Consider the following 20,437-nt stretch of genomic DNA (forward strand, 5'->3'; position numbering starts at 1 on the left):
CCTCGCTCAAGTGCCTCAAGCCTTGAAGGTCCTTGCCAAGGTGTGCCCTGCATAGACTCATGTGCCTCGATGAGCTGGACTGTGGGGAGCGTCTGCAAGTGTTGCGTCCTTAGTTCTAGTTCTAGAGCTTACAGAGTACAGACTTGTCAGTCTTTTTTTACACCTGATGCAGGTACAGCGTCAAGCGGCGCAACTACTGTCGATGGCCCACGGGTACCTTAGCTAAGGCAAAGCACAGTTCACCACGGTCCTCGTTCTCAGCACAGCGTCCATGAACTACTACAATGTTTGAGATGTCGAGGTTCGTCAAAGGTCTCCCGTTGACGAGAATAGGCGAGCAACGAGCCATGACCGAGCTCCAATTCGAAACGAAAGCACAGTCAGCTGGACACAGCATCTGAGAAAAGACGAGTTGCTCTGGAAGTTGGACTAAGCAGACTAAGATGATGAGCTGCTTGCCCTCGCCGATAGGCGGTGCAGCAGATTCCACCCCCACCCCCGGACTCCGGTCCAGGCAGGATCGTCTGGCACTGCGCTGCCTTCTCAACCCTTTTTTTTCCGGAATCAGCCTGCGGAACTCATCCTCGGATTGCGACGGCCCAACTTCTCTCCCTCCACTCCGGCCGGAATCTCTCGACTCTCACTCTGGCGCGCTGCTGCACACAATTTTCGAAAACATTTTTTCCCTCCTTTTATCTCGTCCACCGTCGTCGCCGTGATACTCAACGTCTTGGCCCTATCTTGAGAGCCTCTTCCGTCTCTCCTCGTCTCAATTTCCCTCCAACTCATCCAATCCGCCCAGCATGACTATCACCAGTGTCACGCGCAACGAGCTCTGGCGGCACCCGGACCCCACCTCGACTGCCATGTGGGCGTTTCTTCTCCAGGTGAATCAGAAGTATGGACTCGAACTGGCAGACTACCCCGGTCTCTACAAGTGGTCCGTAGAAAACGTGGCAGAGTTCTGGGAGGAGGTTTGGCACTCTGTGGGCATCACTGCTTCCAAGCCGTTCGACAAGGTACGCTGGTTCATGCTATTCGTCAACGTCCCCAAACTCAACTCAACCTCATCCTCTGTTTGCCCTACTCATGCTTGGCGCGCCTTGACTGCCAATCTTGAAGGGAGAAGGCAGGACGTAAAAGGAAAGGGAGGTTGTGTGACATCAGTCTGAGAGAACGGGCTCAAACTCTGCGCAAGTGACAGAGAAAGTGAGCAACAGCCAGAGGGAGACACCAACAAAATCGCCAATGCCATCCATGATCCTCACCAGTGTCTTGAACCCTCGTCAGGACGCCCATCAAGAACCTTGATACTGCTTCGAGTGAGGCGGCCAGCTATGTGGCCATGGCATGCAGCTTTTGCATGACCATCATCCCCGATAATTCGAGTCATGCCATGAGCCATTGTCTGGCCCATGGGAATGCCGATTTGCCCATCTCTACCCCTCCTACACTGATGCCCAATGCCACCCCTCCAAAGATCACCTCAATTTCACTTTCGCAGACCAACAGCTAACCCGGCCCGATGGCCAACCCCCTTAGGTCTTGCCGCTCAATGCGCCCATGTACCCGCGCCCAGATTTCTTCTCAGGCGCCCGTCTCAACTTTGCCGAGAATCTGCTCTTCCCCGCCAACGTCGCTGTCGACCCCACATCCGTCGCAGCCATCACCACTACCGAACTCGGCCCCTCCGTCTCCACAACATGGGCCGAGCTCCGAGACGCCGTCCGCCGATGTGCCGCCGGCCTCCGGGCCCACGGCGTCAAGCCCAATGACATCGTTGCCGGCTTCGTGTCGAACCACGTGCAGGCCATCATCGCCGCTCTCGCTGCTGCGTCGGTAGGCGCCATCTGGACCGGCATCAGCCCCGACAACGGCGTCAGCGCCGTGTTGGATCGTCTTGCCCAGATCGGGCCCAAGGTCCTCTTCGCCGACAATGGCACCGTGTACAACGGCAAGGAGTGGAGCAGCACCGACAAGACGGAGGAGATTGTGAAGGCCCTGATGCCGGAGGGCCTCGAGCTCGTGATTGTCATCAACAATGTGGCCTGCGACCTTGCCATTGACGGCCTAAGAGCAACGGGAGTTGCAGTCGATGAATACGAGTCGTTCCTCCAAGGGTAAGAACCAACGCCCAACAACTTATCTACTTCATCCTGCTAACGTCTCAAACAAGCTCCCCCGGTGAGCCTCTCAAGTTTGAGCAGCTCCCCCCCTCACATCCCCTCTACATCCTCTACTCCAGCGGCACCACCGGCCTGCCAAAGGCCATCGTCCACACCGCCCTCGGCACTCTCATCCAGCACAAGAAAGAACACGCCCTGCACGGCTCCCTGACCGCAAAGTCCCGCATGCTCTACTACACCACAACCTCGTGGATGATGTGGCACTGGTCCGTCTCCGCCCTCGCCGTCGGCGCCACCCTCGTCCTCTACTCCGGATCCCCCTTCAAACCCCAAGGCCACCTCTCCCTCCCCCGCCTCCTCTCCGACCTCCGCGTAACCCACTTCGGCACCTCGGCCGCCTACCTCACCGCCCTCGAAGCCAACGCAGTCTACCCCGTAAACGACCCCTCCATCGACCTCTCCGCCCTCGAGGCAATCTACTCCACCGCCAGCCCCCTCCCGCCCTCCACCTTCTCCTTCGTCTACAAAGCCTTCCCCGCCAAAGTCAACCTCGCCTCCATCACCGGCGGAACAGACATCATCTCCCTCTTCGGCGCCCCCTGCCCCCTCCTCCCCGTCCGCGTAGGCGAAATCCAATGCGCGGGTCTCGGCATGGCCATCCGCGCAGTCGACTCCCTCTCAGGCGAATCCCTCCCGGACCCAACCCACCCAGGCGACCTCATCTGCATCCAGCCCTTCCCCTGCCAACCCCTCACCTTCTTCGGCCCAGGCGGCGACGCAAAGTACAAAGCCGCCTACTTTGAGCGCTTCGCCGACGTCTGCGGCGTGCAGGGCGCGGTATGGCACCACGGCGACTTTATCAAGATCCCCAACCCGGCCACGGGCTCGCTCGTCATGCTCGGCCGCTCTGACGGCGTTCTCAAGCCCGCGGGCGTACGGTTCGGGTCGGCGGAGATTTACAACATCCTGACAAGGTTCTTTGCCGCCGAGGTGGAGGATGCTGTCTGTGTTGGTCGGAGACGCGCTACGGATGCTGATGAGACGGTGTGTCTTTTTGTTGTCCCCGTCGCGGGCCGCGTGTTTGATGATGAGTTGAGGAGTAAGATTAAGAGTGTGATTCGGAGGGAGCTGAGTCCTAGGCATGTTCCTGGTGTTATTGAGGAGGCTGGTGGTGGCATTCCCAAGACGGGAAATGGGAAGAAGTGAGTTTTTTTTTTTTTGCGTTTTTTTATTCTTCTTTCCCCTGCGTTGGTCAGTCTTTGGCGTATTGGTTCCCCTTGGTCCCCTCCGGGGGTTACCTAATATTTCATGGGTTTGCCATACTCACTTACCTCCACCCCCCCCTATCGGGGTCTCAGAAGCTGACAAGATGGAACCAAATAGGATCGAAGTCGCCGTCAAGCAGATACTCTCCGGCATGAACGTCAAGACCAACGCCAGCGTCGCCAACCCCGAGGCCCTGGAATGGTTCCACGCGTGGGCCGAGACGCACTAGAGTGCTACGTCTCCTATAGACTGTATCTAACTTTGTCCGCTTGCAAGCCCTAAAGTTTTTCAGGTCATCATCTTGGTTAGAGTGTTTAGTTAGAACTACTAGGAATTATTACTATGGTACAAGGTCATCCTTAGATACAAGAAAAAGTGGGAAGGGATGGATGGGGTGGAGGCTGAGAAAAACAAAAAGAGTAGATGACCACGACAGTTTTTGCGTGTGACGGGACTTGAGAAGGCTAGAAATATACATCACTGGGTATAGAAATAAAATGCTTTGGATCAAAACTGTCTCCGTATTGCGTCAAGTCTCAGGTCAATAGTGATCCTAAATGGGACATTTGTCTGATAAGGGGGGGGGGGGGGGGGGGGGGCACATTACCGAGTCCTCGGATCTCGACCCGGATCGACCTCGCCCGCGTCGGAGGATAACACCGACCTTTTCTCTTCGCCGGGATCCCGCGCAGGCCGTGGGGGGGAGGGGAGGGAAAGGGTGTGTATGTAAACACGGATGGAGATTTGGGAACGAAACCCCCCACGCCTGCCGGCCTCGCCCTATCTCCTATTCAGCCCCGGCACCTATTGCAGCCCATCCCACCCATCTCAAGAAGTCCCCCCCCCCCCCCCCCCCCCCCCCCCCCTTCTTCCTCGGAACGGACCGAATGGTCACGGGGGCCGTCCCGATAGTTTGGGTAAACTGGGTTCGATGGCGTGGAAGACTGATCCCGGGGGGCAAGGCTATAGAAGAGGTAGGCGTGAGAGGAGGGCGTGTGTGTAGATCTGCATGTCCATGACAATCTTCATTCAACGACATGTCCTGTTCTTTTCTTGGCGTTTCCGCTCTTGTTTCTTGGAGAGTAGACACGGGGGCGAAGATCGTGGTTCATACAATGGCATGGAGACCAATCCTGGCCGTCTACGTCTACATTACAAGGGTTTCAGGATTGATCTGAGATTACGGTCCCGTACCCGGAACTATGCTGTCAATGATTGGCATGTTGGTGAAGCCGAACAAATGTACATCGCGTCTTTCAAAGGGTACCCCTTCACGATATCAGATCTAGCCCCCCCCCCCAACAAGCGGTCGTGCTATAGGACTGGTGGTGTGGGAAGAATTACCCAGACACAGTCAAGCCTGGCCGAGGAAACGTCTTTTCATCATGATCAAGGTAGGAAAAGCACCGAATTGAGGTAAAAAAATTCTCATTGAATAACTGCTGTGATCATCTTGGCGATCACGCTCAACCCATCTGATAACCATGCCCAATAACTCCTATTAGTATGCAATTCATCCGCAACATCTAAGCGGTGAACTGTGATCCTTTGCTCAATTTTTCTTACCGTGTCATGATGCCCCTTTTTCTCTCTGTCTTTTCTTTCGCGCCACCCATGCGTATATATGCCAGGAAGAACAAAATCACGTATCCAATTCTCCGATACCCATTATCATGCAGGGAACACAGAAACGCGCCTGATTCAAAAGCAATAAGAAAAAAGAGATTACTGCTTGACGCTCGCCATGCGCTTGGCCATGCTGAGGAGAAGGTTAGCTTCAGGTATCAATGGGATGAAGAGCTTGAGGGGGGGGGGGGGAACTTACAAGTCGTAGAAAGCAAACTGGCTAGGTTGGCTGCCAAACTGGTAGACAAACCTCGAGGCGAGGTAGCTGCCGAAAATTGCGCGCAGGTAAGAGTCGGGGACACGCTCGATGATGGTATCGAGACCAATCTTCTCCAGAAGGAGGTTGGGGAGGGCGTCTTGCAGAACCGAACGACGAATAGCCTCGGACTTCCAGAGATCGGAGTGCTGGAGCTCCTCGTCCAAGGTGGTGATGGCGTTGGACAGGTTATCGGAGAGGGTGCTGCGGGCAACACCGGTCTGCTCGTGTTCGCGCCAGATGGCCTCGAACTCAAGGCGGGCGTTTTCCTGAATCTTCGCCTGGACAGACTTGACGTAGTCCTGGTAGAATTGAGGAGCCTGGCCCTTGGAGTCGTGGCACATGTGCTTGACAAAGTTCTCATCGTCGAAAGAGAGCGAAGCGAGAACCTCCAAGGATGAAGACGTGACACCACCCTTGTTGGCGCTGGCGTCCTTGTACAGGATGCAGCCAGCCTCTTCCAAGCGGAGCTTGGCATCTTGGGTGATGAAGAGGTTGGCGCCCTCAACCAGGTAGGGAATGGTCGACTTGCCGTCCTTGATGATCTTGTTAACTGAAATCAAGTCAATGGACTCGGGACGACCGCCACAGGGAACGAAGGAGTCGGTGAGGCCAGTATCACGCAAGTGATAAGTGTTGCGGAAAGATGTGCCGTTGGAGATGAACTCTCCAGTGGGCAGATTGATGTTGTTGTCATCAACCAACACGCGGTATCCATCCTTGGACAACTTGGACATGTCGAAGTTGATAATCATGGATCGTGACTTGGCAAGACGAAGAAGCTCTTGCTTGTCAAGTCCGTTGGGGTCAACGAGAACACCAGATCCGTCAACAATGGACGTGTACTTCTCGGTGCTGAGAAGGATCTCGTTGCTGCCCAAGTCACCATCGGGACCACCGGTCTGCATCTTCTTGACAGTCGAGGGGTCGAGGTTGAGCTTGCGGTAGATACCGTTGACGTACTCGCGGACAGACAGAGTCGTCATGCCGTAGGTGTCGTGGGGAATACCGCCCAGCTTGGGCGACTTGCCGGTGAAGAATGACTTCCACCAGGGGGCGCCACGAGCACGAGCATGCTCAGTGGCCCAGTCGACGAGCTCTGCCGTGTTCTCGTCGGGTCCCATGAAGATGATCTCCTCCTTGCCGTACAGGTCCACAAGCGGGTTCTTGATGCCGGGAGTCTGGGCAGGGAGCAGAAGGTCGAGGATACTGTCAATGTACTTCTCAAAGGCCTCCTCGGCACGGTCTTGCATCTTGGGGTCAAGAAGAATGACACCCTTGGAACCACCTTCGGGAATATCCTTGTTCTTGCGCTGCTGGGTGCTGGCCAGGCCGTAGTTCTCGTCGAACAGGTTGCGGGCGTTGATGCCGTAAGCCTCCTTGCTGCGGGACTTGACGATGCGAATACCACCGCGAGCAATGTCCTTGAAGCGAAGGTGGAAACCACGCGACTCGGCGCCAATGACGAGGAACATGCCGTAGAGGCGCTTGGGGTACTCGATCTCGGGCAAGAACGAGGGGTCCAGGCGGAAACTCAGGGCAACCTTGGTGGGGGTGAAGTAGTTGGTCTTGAGGATGGCGTTGTTGAAGACACGGAAGGCGGTCATGACCATCTCCTCGTGCTCGTTGGACACGTCGCGAGTGATACGCTCCTTGAGCTTAGCATCGGACAAGACCTCAATAGCAGGGGTGGGGGCGATGAAGTGGCGGTCGAAGTCGGGTCCGACGGCAAGATGCACCGAGGCAAAGGAAGCGTAGAGAGCGCGGACAAGGCCGGGGTACGATTGGATGATCTCCAGGATATAGTCGGGAGTGAAAGTCTCCGTCCTCAGACGACGCTTCAGCTTAGACAGAAGTGCCGTGTGAGCCTGGTTCTTGGGGTCCAGAATCTCTGACAGGGAGATGTACTCAGAACCCAAGCGGTTCAGGAAGTGCTGAATAAAGACCCAGACGCAGTGACCATAAACGGTCTCTTGCAGACTCAGCTCACCGGAAGTGAAGAGAGAGTGCAGCTTGTTCTGAGGAAGACAGTACAGCAGGGAAATCTCCTTGGTGATCTGGTGGATCGACTGGTCCAATGACGGGAAGTTGCCCTCGATGTTCATAGCGGGACGAAGGTAGATACTCATGACCGTGATACCGTTGGCGAATTGCTCCACGTACTTTCTGGAGCTGGTGACGCCGTAGTAGTGGTACAAGTCACTGAGAGCCGAGAACAGGCCACGGGCGGTGCGAGAGCGGAAGGCAATGACCAAGCGCTTCTCAGGAGAGCCCTCAATGTCGAAGACCTCAATGACGGGGCCAGTTCTATTGACCGCGAGATCGATGATCTCCTGGTAGATCTGCTTGGTGTTGTTGGTGGCCTTCTGCAAGAAACCGTTGTCGGCAATAACCTCCAGACGGGTCTCGTGAGGGTCCGTTGTCTCGGGGCTCTGCTTGAAGAGACACTGGTAGACGAAGTAGCAGCGCAGCGTAGCCTTCGAAGTCGGTGATGCGCCGAGAACTCCGGAGGAGCGGAAGGTTTCGACACGGAACTTGGTCTTGCCAACGTGGTCGAGATACTTGGCCTCGAGGCGCTGTTCGTAGCGGGGTCCAGCAATGGACGTCTTGCCGGGCTCGCTCGTGTCGATGTAGATTGCATGATCATGCGCCTCCATGTCGAGTCGGATCTCCTCGCGCTTGTCCTCGCGGGCGAAAGCGGCCACCTTGGCGGCGTAGAGAGATGTGATTTGGCTGGCAATGACCTCGGGAACCTCAATCTTGAAGTAGACATCGTCGATGCCAAGCTCGTCGTAGAACCATGTGACTTGCTCCTCAATCAGAGCTTCCGGGATCCAACCGTTGTTCTTGATGAGCTCCTTGACTGGATTGCGCGTGTTAGTGGGGTCCTAGACTTTGTTTCTGGACAGCAAACTCACCCTGCTCCATCTGTTCTTGCTTGCCAACGAATGTGGGCGCAATGTAGCCAACTGTTGCTGACCTCAAGACTCTGTGGCCGTTGCCATTTGAGCGAGAAGCCATGGGCAAGCTGAAATGTGTTGGCTGGGGAGAGGGGCCACGGCTGCTCTCTGCTGAGTCGGACTGAACCTGGCCCAGCATCTTGTTACGAGGAGGGGCGGCGGTCGCCATGATGTCGGTGATTTCTTCGAGGGGGTCTGGCTCAGAAGAATACCTATCCATGGTAGGAAGGTCAGTATTGATTGACAAAGCCAACATGGTGGCGAGTAGCGAATCAACAAGATGACAGGAGGAAGCAGCGTGACTATGATGGGAGACGGTTTGTGGTGAAGAGGAAGAGGAAGCAGAGGGTCAGGTCGGGCGACCCTAGGGTCTAAGTATGTTGACAAGAACAACGAGGCATCGCAGCAACCAGCGCAAAGTTACATGATGTTTGTGAGTCAGGGTCAGACTGCTGGCAGGACAGCTTTGTCGAGCGCCCGTTACGTTGGGTTGCGAGAACCGGGATCGGTACTGGCTCGTGGGGTTCTCTCTCTAGAGCAGGCTCTCTTCCTCTTGACAACGCGGTCTAGAAATTGGGCAGGGTCCGCAAGGTAGAACAGAAGTGCTGTGTTGTGCAAATGGGATGGCGCGCAAAGGTAGGAATCGAGAGAGCAACGGGAGCATTGAAGCTTCACCGCCGTACGCTCGTGCAATGGGCGGACTGATAAGGGATGGGCAGGGGAGCCAACAGGGGTGAAAGGGGCATGGGAATTTGGAGTTGGGGGAGGTGAACTCGGACGGGCGTACCTTGCGTCTCGGTAGACTAGCGCGATGCTGATCCGATTCAGATATACGGGATCAGGTAGGAAAGCAGATGCAGAGCTAACAATGGGCTCGGATAACTGCTTCTTGCGTACTGTTGGTTGGGTAGTCGGTCTAGGGGTATAGGGAAAAGATAGAGGATGAGAGACACGATGTCTGGTTCCGGGGAGGAGTGCAGATATCGCGGGGTGTGTTGTTTGTTATGTAGGTGAAGGAAGCTGAGTGACTGATGTCAAAGTCTCGGAGGGGTGATCCGGCGGGGCACTTTGACGGTAAGACTGGCCTGAGCTTTCTTGTTGACCGGTTGTGGTGGTGGTAGTGGTGGTGAATGATAAAGGAGCCGGGTTTGTCTCACAAGCCAATGGCAGGAACAAGCTGTTTTTTGACAGATGAAGACGGGATGAAAGGAGGCGGCGGATGATAAGAAGGGGGGCGTGGCAGGAAAGGTTCGAGGACGAGGTATCTCAAAACCTAGAAAGAGGCCGATATATACGTGTTTTCCTGTGTAAAGAGGAAAGCAACCGCGGGCAAAGCGAGAGGGAGTTTCCTTGTAAGCGCGACTAGTGGTCAGCAGGACGTCCCGTATTGGAATTGTGGAAGCTGTTGCCCATGACTTTTCTTGTAATAAAGGCAGGGCACTCTTATTCAGCTTTTCAGGTACGAGAAGCAATGTACCTTTTTCTTCTCTTGTGGTTGTTACAACCCGAGAGTCAGAGAGAACAAGAGGGTGATCAAAAAGCGTCAATTGACGTAAAGTAAAGGTGGATGATGGGGATCCCGGGCAACACAGCCATCCGACCGGCTTGGGGTCAATTCGCTGGTGTAGCTGGTACCTTTTTGTCGGTATTGGTCAGTTTTTGCTCAAGCCACAGGGGGGTGAAGAACTGAAATCGAGGACCGGGTTTGGGTCGATCGGTTACGTCTGGGTCAGAAGTTCTGGCGTGGTTGAATGACGGTGGGGTTGCAACCTGCGGCCAAGAGGAGCCTGGAATCTTTCTCGCTGGATTCGAGAAGGAAGTGGTCGTACCTTGGAGAGTGAGAAAAAAACAACAAGTTGTTTCGTCAGATCCAGATCCTGGTTCAGTAAAGATACCAGAAATTCAGTTTGTGACTTTCGTGGGTGCGACTTGACGGTTTGGGGGGTGAGATGTGGACGTGGCAACACCGAGGGGCGGGTTTCCGAGAGATAAGGGACCCTGAACTGAGTGAGAGTTAGCGCTCCCGTATCGACTCGTTTTTGCTGCCTTCAGCTGAAAATAGCAGCAAGGCGGGCGGACAAGGTCGTAGCAGCCGTGGCCACAGGGCTGTGAACGGGCCTGGGGTGGTGGGAATGGCACAGGCAAGAGGACAATTGGGGGGGAAACACAACAGAACACCACGCCGCCGGGCCGGTTGCTGAGAGAGCTGGCTGACGGCTGTTGGCTGGGCTGTGTATGTGGCTGACGCGATGCAGAGAGAGCAGAGGCGGACACGGCGAAGGAAGCAATTTGGCAATGGTGATGGGAATGACGGAGAGGTGCGTGTGTATGTTGTTTACCTTTGTGGTGGCTCAGAGGTGTAGATAAGGTAGGTCGTCTTTGGCCAGTAGGAATGAAGCCAGAGTGTGAGGGAGGGATGTAGGTAAAGAGTAACAGCAAGCGGGTAAACGCCGCTTGTTGGGTGAAGCTGTTTAACCTAGAGCTTTAGTTGAGGCTCGTGAAAGGGGGAGGAGGAGACGAGGATGAAGGTGAGGATGAGGAAAAAGCAAAGTCGAACAGGAACTGGAAAACTCACGATCCAAGAGGCCCGACTCTAAGCTTTATACTCAAAGGTACTTGATGACTTGACGAGGCCGAATGCTTCTCTGACTACAAGAAATAAATGCCGGTCATTCTTTTCCTACTCGAATTTTTTTTTTCCCCCTTCTAATTCTCTTCTACCAGAGTACGTCTCTCCAAGTCCCTTCTTCCATGTACACACACACCCCCATAGCCGGGCAGGTGACTCGCAAAGAGACGAGAGACGTTGTGAAGGAAAATTTGCATATTTTCCCCCCCCCTCCAGGGCTCCAGGGGAAGCACGTCGACATGCATCCTTGCAGCTCTCGCCTTCTCGAATGAAGCTCCCGTGGCTTCTCGTCCAGTGTCTACTACGAGTTGGATCACGATGATGACTTCACCCGCAGCACAAATGGCGAACTATTACCAAACAGAAACTGGGCTAAGCCGTTTCGGGTAGGCAGCAGACTCCAATTAGCCTTGGTGATTGGATCGCAGGCTCAATATGTACAGCTCGAGGGAGGTGGGAAGGTACCTTCTTCTTTCTCAGGTTCCTCAAGTCTCAAGTATCGCGGTACCTGGCGGCGAAGGCGGCGCGGCGGCGGTGGTGGTGTTGGCGAGAGCGACCGTCCCGGGCCTGTGTCCGCCTGTCCGCCTGTGGTAGAGGTACAGGGAGAAAGGTACTTGCTTCACCTCATCGCTGCCGTCTGCTCCATCGTATCTGACGGCGCAAGGCGACATTTGGCTGGGAAGCTGGGGCAGAAGCTGAAGCAAGTGAGGCCTGGGAGCTGCCACATGGGGCACATCACATGCGCCAATGGAGGGGCACTTGGGGCACCAAGGAACCACCAAGGTCTCAAACATCCACTGGGGAGACGACGATGCCCTCCAACGGTACGTACTGGGTACTTCTCTCTGTACTCCGCAAGTGACCTTACACTTCCATGTGCGATGTTCCTTCTCGGTTGTCCTCTCTGAAAAGGCATCGTGGGACAGACCAAAGCAGGTACAAGATACTTGCCGGTGTACGTATCTGCATTTATTTTTGCATGTCACGGCTATTCGAGGCTCTTTAATCCACACAACGAGCGGTACACTTTCCGAGTTTTTCTTGCATTTCTCTCTCTCTGTCTCTTGCATCCTCTATTCGTAAGGATACCTTGTAAGGTACCTCTCATTCGTGGCCAAAGGGTCGGAGCGGGCACCCGACGTCTCTTCAAACCTCATATCATACTTTCTGTGTTACCCCCAACATGACCGGCCCGGTTGGGATTGATACTTGGGAGGGCGAACTCACTATTGAAGAAGAAAAGAGAGCAACACACTGTCCATCTCAGATATCGGGTCGAAAAGCCCCAAGTCAAAGCAGCCAACGCAGCCAGCCAAAGCCGATGGCGATGGTGATGGCGATGGCAATAGCCTTCAACAAGGCATAAGATAAGCTCTTACTCACCGCAGACAAATGTGTCAAAATCGGCATCGCCCACCAAAGCCACACGTCCGGGCGGCCGGTCTCTCAGCGCGCGCCCATGGATCCTGTGAGCTCTCGCAGAAGAGCATTTCACAACACAAGAACGGCACGTCCTGGGCCGTCCTGTGCGTACCCGGTTTACCCGCCGACCTGCTGTGTTGCTTCTAGCCTTCTGCTGTTGCATTGCACTCTGTAATCCCGTCAAAGTCACCTCCCATTATCAGACGCCCCGAGAATTCGGCACTGGTAGCCGCCGTTCTATGTACAGACGAAACGACATGTACCCTCGAGATGATGTCTTTTTTTGCGTTTCTTTCCCAACAAAGCACAGGACTCGTTACGAAAAACCGGTGACGGTAAGCGACGGTACCTCTGTACTTTGGACACGAAAATGGATTGCCTTGAATATCGTCCGCTACGGCGCGAGTAAAGAAAGCCGTTCAAATTTGAACAAGTCGCGAGTACCTCTCCTTTTATTTTTATTTTTTTATACCGCTTATTCGTGTTGCAGCTCAAAACGCCCGCTTGTCAGGCGCCGGCCTTGCTTCGAGACGGCTTCCCAGCCATTGCCCCTCTAAAGCCCCAGAAAAAGAACCAACTTCGTCGTACCTGGCTCCATCGTAAGTGGTTTCTGAATATGTACCATGCTAGATACCCACGATACCTACTTTTGCAATGCTAATGTATCTAATCAAAAGACGCAATATGTATCTTTTCAAGTACACACGACATTTACATCTTTGTTGTAAGGTTAACGTACTTCCCTTGCAAATCACGGCATGATAACAACAAGGCCCCGGCAACGGCCCAGACCTCATAATAAAAATATGGACACTAATAGCAACAGCCATGTTCGTCCTAAGACTGTCAATTGCAACATACGGACACAAGAACCGGGGCTTCTAAGTGCTCCAAGGCAACTACACGCGTCTCTCTCACTCTCTCACACTCTCACACACACATACGCACACTCTCTCCGACAACCTCGTCAGAAACCGAGACTATTTGTTTTCCACATTTCTCTTACCCCAGATCTTGTGCACAACTACAGCTCAGCCCTCCTTTTACACACGCACGCCCAGGAAAGCCTCCCAACAACAGTCTAGACCAGCACAAGAACCAGAACCCCCCAGGGTCCAAGACCCGAGGGAGAAGGAGTCAAGCCTGTAAAAGATCACGAGACGACAACAATGTTGGGGATGGCCCTTGACCCTTCCAGCCCCGAGTGGCCCGGGAGCGCCGCGGCGGCTCATGTCTCCCTTCCCCACAGCCGCCCTAGCATGGCTCTGGCATCTTGCCCCGTGGTTGTTGTTTGTTCCATCTGCCAACCGACGGCGACCGGGCCCCCGAATCGTCGAGTTTCCATTACCCCCAGATTACTTGATCGTGCAGCCCGCGCTAACGCCAGTTGCGACCCCGAGATGGCCACGGGACAGTCCGACTTGGCCCCATTGGGGAAGTTGGGAACTCTGGATGATGGGAAACCTAGTTCGTTTGGACAATGCCCCCGTTCTCTCTGACTCTTGCAGCTTGCTTCTCTGCTTTACCCCAGCTTTTCGGTACTTTGGATGGTTCACAACTCACGATACTCTCTCTCCCTTCGCGTCTCGACGGCGTATTACCTACGGTACCGCCGCAAAGTTCCAGTCTACAAGTCTAGCCCCCAGGCCGGGGCCCCGACGATCCAATTTGATGCCCCACGATCTCGCATCGCCATTACTAAATGGAAAAGCCGTTGTAAAACACTGCCGGTCTCCAAAGCCCTGAACCATCGTCACGCGGTCTGGCAAGGCCTTTTGTTTCGTCCAAACTCGAATTCTCTCTCTCTCTCTCTCTCTCTCTCTCTCTCTGAGTCTCTACCCCCTTCCGGGAAAAGAACAAGCACTGCGCCGTCCGTCACCTGCGGAGCCCCCCTTCCTGTGTGCTAATATACCAGGTGAATGTTATGGGGTAAGAGTTTGGGGATAGTTGACGGCAAGCTTGGAATGGAATGCTCAAGTTTGCCGTGTCTGCATCACTTTGTGGATTCGATGCTCAATCACGTCGTTCAATGTTGAGACGTGAACCATGTCCCCATTGGAAGGGTCAAGAGACACGATGTGTCACGATCTATCCCTCACCGCACTCCCGATTGACCTTCCAGTCCACCGAGTTCTAGAATTGTTCACACCTCGAGGTGTGGGACACACACGCACGCACACATTGCCGCTGCCAAAAATAGGGGTTAAGGTGAAGGTATCGGCGACCGCTTTACCCCAACAACGCCTCCATTTACTATTGACGGAGTGAAGAGATCGTGACTCCAATAGCACAGCCACGAGGGGTGCGAAAAACTCGGATCGTCACTTGCCAAGTTTACCCTCTATCGTTCCCCAGATTTATCCTAGGTCCCCCTTTTTGCATTCCCCGGGGGAAAGCTTGGGGCAAGTCAGCCGTCAACCCATCACGGACCATGAAAAAAAGAAAAAAAAAACCACGAGAGGTCACGATGCACTCGTTGTTTAATTTCCAAGTCCCGTCAAGCCCGGCTCAGGGTGCCAGGACAATGGCACCATTCCAGCCCCAGGTCACGATGAAGCTCTGTTTGAGTCCGTCTGGGGGTGTAGAAGGCAGATCAATGACACATGGAAACGAAGACTGACTTGTGAGGGCTTGAAAAGTCCAAAAATGAAAGAGCAAAAGAACTAAAATCAAAAAATAACCAAAAAATAATAATATTCTCCGATACTTGGGGTGTTGTACTTTTGCATTACCCCTTGCTTTAGTCGCAAAGTTGCAAAAGCTGTTGCAATAATTGCGGCATCGCGCCCATTGCCGGCCGCCACAAATGTATCCGTACAAGTACCTGAGAAAAGTCTGTCCAGTCATTCCCAATTCTCCTTCTTGCTATTCTCGCTTTACTATCTTGATTGGATATGCATAACGGAAAAAAGAGAGGCCTCCTCTATTGTGCATATCGACGGGCGCATCGTGCCGCGTCTCCCCATTCCGATCCGGCAAGGTACCACGATCAGATAAACCTGAATTCCGAATGTGTGTCACTGGAAGTTGAACCATACTGGAGAGAGAGAGAGAGAGAGAAAATGGCTCTTCCCGATTGAGTAACCCAGAGGCATTTCTTGGGGGGGAGGGGAAAACTTTCCACGCCGTTTACGCCCACTGTGAGGGAGGCCTCTTTCCATCGTTGTCTAGAACTCGAAACAGCATTGGCTTTGGGAAGGACTTCGCAGTACTGGCAACCTGTCACGGAGAGAGAGAGAGAGAGCGAAAAATAGAACAAATTGGTAGCCAAGCAGAGCCTCCCTGCTCCGTACACACAAACGTTGGTGATCACGGCCGGAGGGTCGGGATCTCCACCCGAAACTGTCCCAACGTCGAGTCAAACTCCGGCCAAGAGAACCCACGAGTGTATTGTTCAGGTAGTAAGTAGGTGGCTTTCTGGTCCTCGCAGGACTCGGAGGTACCACCTTAGTTCATGCCGTATCCTCAGAAATCTGCAACATTCCGTTCCCAAATTCCATCTTTAGTAATTCAGTTACAGAGTATCCTTGTGAAAAAGGTACATTGCGACCGTTATCTTTAACCCTTCTCAGTCTTTTTTCACTACTAATGCTAGGCTCCATTTCCATCGGAGTAGGTAACCGATCAATTGTGAAAGAGGGTTGCCCCAATGGCGTCTACTTCCATCTCTCTATTTGCTTCAGCCCTCTCTGTCCCAGCCAACCCGTACTCTGGTGCTAATAAGCGGGAAGGGAAAATATCTTTTCATGTCTATCCCCCCCCTGCCACCACCCCGCAGAGCAAACTTGCATGAGGCTGAAGGGGAACCCGAAGTGCGAAGATCATCCGACCACCCACCCGGGAAAAGGGGGGAAAACTTTCCAAGATGTTCGGGCTGGGCACCCGGTGCTTATCTTTCCATGGCTCTGGGAGAGACTTGCTTAATTCTGGGACACTACACAGCGTAATTCCGTGTCACAATGGATGATAACGAGGAGGGAAAGAAAGAAATCGGTGGCTTGAATACGAAACGGGCCTTGCCCGGCCCAGGCTTGCCAGACTGCTTCAGGATCTGCAAGGAAAGTAAGCCCCGGTCAGCCAGTCTACTTCTGAATAATTATATTGTACCCGCCAAGCGCCGCCGCTGCCGAAGAACCCCGTGCCGTAACTCCTTCCGTGGAACATCAAAATCCGTCGGAGGAGGGTTGAGGGTGGGAGCCATACGTCCCACCACCCATTCCCATTCCCCCAGAGTCACCTTGTCCCCCCGAATAACCCGCCGTGGATCCCCGGACGCTCACGGGGGAAGGGGGACGGACTTGTCTTCTGGCTCCGTCCGACCCCGTGCTACCTACCTCACATACCTTTTCCCATCCCACCCTCTCCATCTACTTAGGTTAGTCGTACGTATCCCGTTGGTCAACTTGGTCCTCCTCTTTCCCCAATAGGGCTCCATCTGGATGGAGTGTAGACTACGTATCTGGTGGTCCATCAGGCACCGCCCTCCACGAAAGAAAGACAACGAAAAAAAAACTTAAGGGCGAGACAAGACGCAAGCCCACCCCCGCCATGCCGTCGCCGCCGCCGCCGCCGCCGCCGTACCTGATTTACCTACCTTACCTTGACGCCTCCAAGGTACCGGGCCCTGTTCTGGACCCAAACGATCTCATGCTCCCCCCCAAGACTCGGATTGCGGAGGGTTATGCCAAGGGACGAGTCAGCAAAACCCCGCATGTGGCCAGTCTATGGGGTAATGAGGGGGTAATACCGGGGTTTCGAGGGGGTAATGAAAACTCCCATATTTCGTAATCCGAGGCGTTTAGCTCGAGCACGTTATTGTGTTTTGATGATGGAATGGAACAGAAGGCTTTTTTTTTTCTCTTTTTTTTTTTCTTGTCACGATGCAGGTTTTGGGTATTTTGAAACTTGTGAGATATTATATGTACAATTGATGCAGTGAGACAAAGTATACGGTACTTGGAACGTGGGTACTTGTCGAGGTACTTGTCGAGGGCTGAAGGGAAGTATCTTACCTTGAATCGAATTGCATCTTTGATTTTCAGCATCACGACACGATACGAAGTTTTTCAGAGGTCCACTAAATCACAAGTTTTTGGAGAAAAAGAGGATACCTTCCCCCTTCTGATGCTGAGATGGTGAATGCTCCTTCGTCTCACCTCTTCTTCTCTCCAACTGCCTTACATGGTGGGAACAGCTGATGCTTCCTTGGTCTCTCACTGGTCAGCTCCATCCGTCTCAAGCTCGAGGTACATACAGCCATCGCTCCCAAGTGGTCACTGGTCAAGGTGTAAGGTGAGGTGAGCCACAGGTGGTGAACGTTGCCAGCTGCGCGGCGTGGCCCCGCCAGCCGGAGCTCCATCCGAACCCCTCATTGGAGGAGGGGTGCACGCGCGGGAATTATTCATTGGAGCATCATGACTTCACTCGTGTTTTTCATTGGGAAACACTGCTGACCTACTTTTAACCATCGTGCCTAATGCTGTATGTCGTAAACGAAGCAATTCTGAGGCCATCTTAACTTCAAGGATCTTGACACACACGATCAAGGGTTACTTACTCTTACTTTGCTATTCAAGTTGAAGCGGAGGAAAAGAACCGAGACATATCGACGGCCATCTCGATTTCCCCACCCCCGGCATCAATCTCTCTTTCCAACCTCAAGCCAAGGTCAGAGTACAGGTTGTCCTACCTCATCTTAGTCAAAGGTCATCCACACTACCAAATCCGCCCCCCCCTCGATATGGATCCTCTCCTCGACGCTTCCATCAGGCAACGCGCCGAGGCCTTGGACCAGGAAGATGCGCTGAGGCACACGCGGGACGAGTTTGTCATCCCCACGAAGCAAGACATCACCAGCAAGACCCTTGCCAAGAAAGGTCAGCAATCGGGAGCATCATTCTACTGCATCAGAAGACACCTAGTTCCCTTTCACATGCCATCTCTCGCCACTCAATGCCTCTAGACTCGATGACCTCTGGATTTTGGAGCTAACGTCCTTCACCAAGGAAAAGATGACGGCTCTGCCACATCAGCGGCCGGTCAGCAGAAATGCACCTATCTCTGCGGGAACTCCCTCGGTCTGCAGCCTAAGCGCACCGCCGAGAGGATACAGCAGTATCTGTCTACCTGGGCGACGCAGGGCGTACAGGGACACTTCAAGCCTTTGGAAGACTCCCCGTTGCCGACATGGCTCGACGTCGACGCCAGGGCGGCCAAAATGATGGCCCCCATTGTTGGCGCTGAGGAGTTCGAGGTCGCCGTGATGCAGACCTTGACAGCTAATCTCCATCTTCTCATGTCGGCTTTCTACAAGCCCAAGAAGGATGGCAGACATAAGATTATCCTGGAGAGCAAGGCCTTTCCAAGTGACCATGTAAGTCAGCTCTCATCCACAAATTCAGACGAGTGACCCAGCCAAGGATGAATGAGACTAACAACTCACACAGTTCGTCGTGGAGACCCAAATCAGACACCACGATCTCTCCCCATCAACGTCAATGGTCTGCATAGAGCCCCCCTCAACCGCCGTAGAACCAACCCTCGCAACCCAGCACATCCTCTCCGTCATCGAAGCCCACGCCTCAGACACGGCCCTCATCCTCCTGCCAGGCATCCAGTACTACACCGGCCAACTCCTAGACATCCCCACCATCACCGCCTTCGCCCACAAGCACTCCATCCCCATCATCTGGGACCTCGCCCACGCCGTCGGCAACGTGCCGCTGCAGCTCCACGACTGGGACGTCGACGCCGCGGCGTGGTGCACGTACAAGTACCTCAACGGCGGACCGGGCTGCATCGGCGGCGCCTTCGTCAACGCGCGGCACACGGCCGTCACCACCTCGGTCGAGGACGCCGACTCGGACAGGGGCTACGTGAATCGCTTCGGCGGCTGGTGGGGCAACGACAAGGGCTCGCGCTTCGTGATGGCGACCAAGTTCCACCCGGCGGCTGGCGCGGCTGGGTTCCAGCTGAGTAACCCGAGCGTGCTGGATATCACGTCGCTGTGCGCGTCTCTCGAGGTGTTTGAGCTCGCTGGTGGCATGGGCCCGCTGCGTGAAAAGTCGAAGCGGTTGACGGCGTTCTTGGAGGTGTTGTTGCAGAACTGGCTCGGCCCCGAGTTGTTTAGCGTTATTACGCCGTCGGGGAGCGAGGAGCGAGGCGCGCAGTTGAGTTTGAAGCTCGCGGATGGGCTGTTGGATGGTGTTATGGAGTACTTTGAACAAGTTGGGGTGGTCATTGATGAGAGGAAGCCGAATGTCATTAGAGTCGCGCCGGCACCATTGTATAATACGTTTGTGGACTGTGTTGACTTTGTTGAGCACTTTGGCAAGGCTTTGCAGAAGGCTAGCAAGAGGGCGTAGACTTGGTCAGGCTTGTCGAAGATATCGTGGCTTCTTTTGCCAATATCAGATAATTTCCACAGAGCAGATAGACAAAACTTGATATAGATAGGTAAGCAATCTTTTGAAGCTTACACCTCAATGGTTACCAGGTCAGCCACCCCGGTACGCGCCTTCCTTCCCATCCAGCCACATCGCAAACTTTCTCATCTGATACCTTGTCTGCCTATACCACCTGAATACACAACAACAAGCCCTCATGTACCCCCCAGTTCAGCACCGGGGAGGGGGTGGACGGAGGGGGTTTTTAACTCTTTTGTTTTTTTGAATCTATGAGTGATTAGTCATTGTTGTTTTAAATATACCATGAGCCTTGAAATATGAAGTCAACGACCTATGGTGGTTAGATGGCGACGAAGCCCCCATTCAATGTCTCCCCTGCTGTACTTTTTACCTCCTTGATTGACCGGTCACGCTACCGTTTCAGAAAGAAGGCGAGACTTGCAGCCCTACAGTCTTGGATGCCAGATATTGAGGCTCAAAAAATTAAGGATGACGGCTCCAGTGATATCAAACCCGCGAGACAAATCAACATCAGGGGCTACCTTGGAGAAGGTTGACTCCAAGGTCAAGCAAGTCCTATGGAAATCCTCTCGAAGCCCTCTTCCTTCTTTCTGGGGTCAATATCGACAAAAGGCAAGCAGGGAGCAACGTACTCAGATTCCTCCTACAAATCTATCCGTCCTTCTCTCCTTGGTACTATTCGCGTTCCTTCTGAGAGCCACCTTCAGTCCCCTCTGCTCACTTGC

The 20,437-nt window shown here is 53.9% G+C and overlaps 5 protein-coding genes across 5 annotated transcripts; 4 read left to right on the plus strand and 1 right to left on the minus strand.

Annotated features, from left to right (window-relative positions):
* Window positions 1-647: 647 nt before the first annotated feature.
* Window positions 648-3,905, plus strand: BDP81DRAFT_431921 (acetoacetate-CoA ligase). Its single transcript, XM_060590720.1, has 4 exons — window positions 648-1,019; window positions 1,543-2,120; window positions 2,177-3,328; window positions 3,510-3,905. The coding sequence occupies exons 1-4, from the start codon at window positions 804-806 to the stop codon at window positions 3,619-3,621; spliced, it is 2,058 nt and encodes a 685-aa protein (XP_060443356.1). The 5' UTR covers window positions 648-803; the 3' UTR covers window positions 3,622-3,905.
* A 1,212-nt stretch (window positions 3,906-5,117) lies between these two features.
* BDP81DRAFT_324084 (NAD-specific glutamate dehydrogenase) lies at window positions 5,118-8,403 on the minus strand (the record flags this gene model as incomplete). The annotated part of the gene is made up of 3 exons (XM_060584849.1): window positions 5,118-5,151; window positions 5,218-8,137; window positions 8,193-8,403. The coding sequence occupies 3 exons, from the start codon at window positions 8,401-8,403 to the stop codon at window positions 5,118-5,120; spliced, it is 3,165 nt and encodes a 1,054-aa protein (XP_060443357.1).
* Window positions 8,404-14,985: 6,582 nt separating this feature from the next.
* BDP81DRAFT_431928 (uncharacterized protein) lies at window positions 14,986-15,377 on the plus strand. Its single transcript, XM_060590721.1, has one exon. The coding sequence runs from the start codon at window positions 15,180-15,182 to the stop codon at window positions 15,363-15,365; it is 186 nt and encodes a 61-aa protein (XP_060443358.1). The 5' UTR covers window positions 14,986-15,179; the 3' UTR covers window positions 15,366-15,377.
* A 561-nt stretch (window positions 15,378-15,938) lies between these two features.
* BDP81DRAFT_431929 (uncharacterized protein) lies at window positions 15,939-16,301 on the plus strand. The gene has a single exon (XM_060590722.1). The coding sequence runs from the start codon at window positions 16,032-16,034 to the stop codon at window positions 16,230-16,232; it is 201 nt and encodes a 66-aa protein (XP_060443359.1). The 5' UTR covers window positions 15,939-16,031; the 3' UTR covers window positions 16,233-16,301.
* A 1,724-nt stretch (window positions 16,302-18,025) lies between these two features.
* BDP81DRAFT_396015 (kynureninase 1) lies at window positions 18,026-19,649 on the plus strand (the record flags this gene model as incomplete). The annotated part of the gene is made up of 3 exons (XM_060588132.1): window positions 18,026-18,161; window positions 18,291-18,658; window positions 18,732-19,649. The coding sequence occupies 3 exons, from the start codon at window positions 18,026-18,028 to the stop codon at window positions 19,647-19,649; spliced, it is 1,422 nt and encodes a 473-aa protein (XP_060443360.1).
* Window positions 19,650-20,437: the final 788 nt, after the last annotated feature.

This window comes from Colletotrichum phormii, assembly GCF_030913505.1.
Source record: "Colletotrichum phormii strain CBS 102054 chromosome Unknown BDP81scaffold_14, whole genome shotgun sequence".
Classification (NCBI taxonomy): domain Eukaryota; kingdom Fungi; phylum Ascomycota; class Sordariomycetes; order Glomerellales; family Glomerellaceae; genus Colletotrichum; species Colletotrichum phormii.

Coding starts and splice junctions, on each gene's coding strand:
- BDP81DRAFT_431929 (XM_060590722.1), top strand. CDS start 16,032: ATGTCTATCCCCCCCCTGCCACCACCCCGCAGAGCAAACTTGCATGAG.
- BDP81DRAFT_431921 (XM_060590720.1), top strand. CDS start 804: ATGACTATCACCAGTGTCACGCGCAACGAGCTCTGGCGGCACCCGGAC. Junction 1,020..1,542: donor CTTCCAAGCCGTTCGACAAG/GTACGCTGGTTC, acceptor CAACCCCCTTAG/GTCTTGCCGCTCAATGCGCC. Junction 3,329..3,509: donor AAGACGGGAAATGGGAAGAA/GTGAGTTTTTTT, acceptor GGAACCAAATAG/GATCGAAGTCGCCGTCAAGC.
- BDP81DRAFT_431928 (XM_060590721.1), top strand. CDS start 15,180: ATGCATAACGGAAAAAAGAGAGGCCTCCTCTATTGTGCATATCGACGG.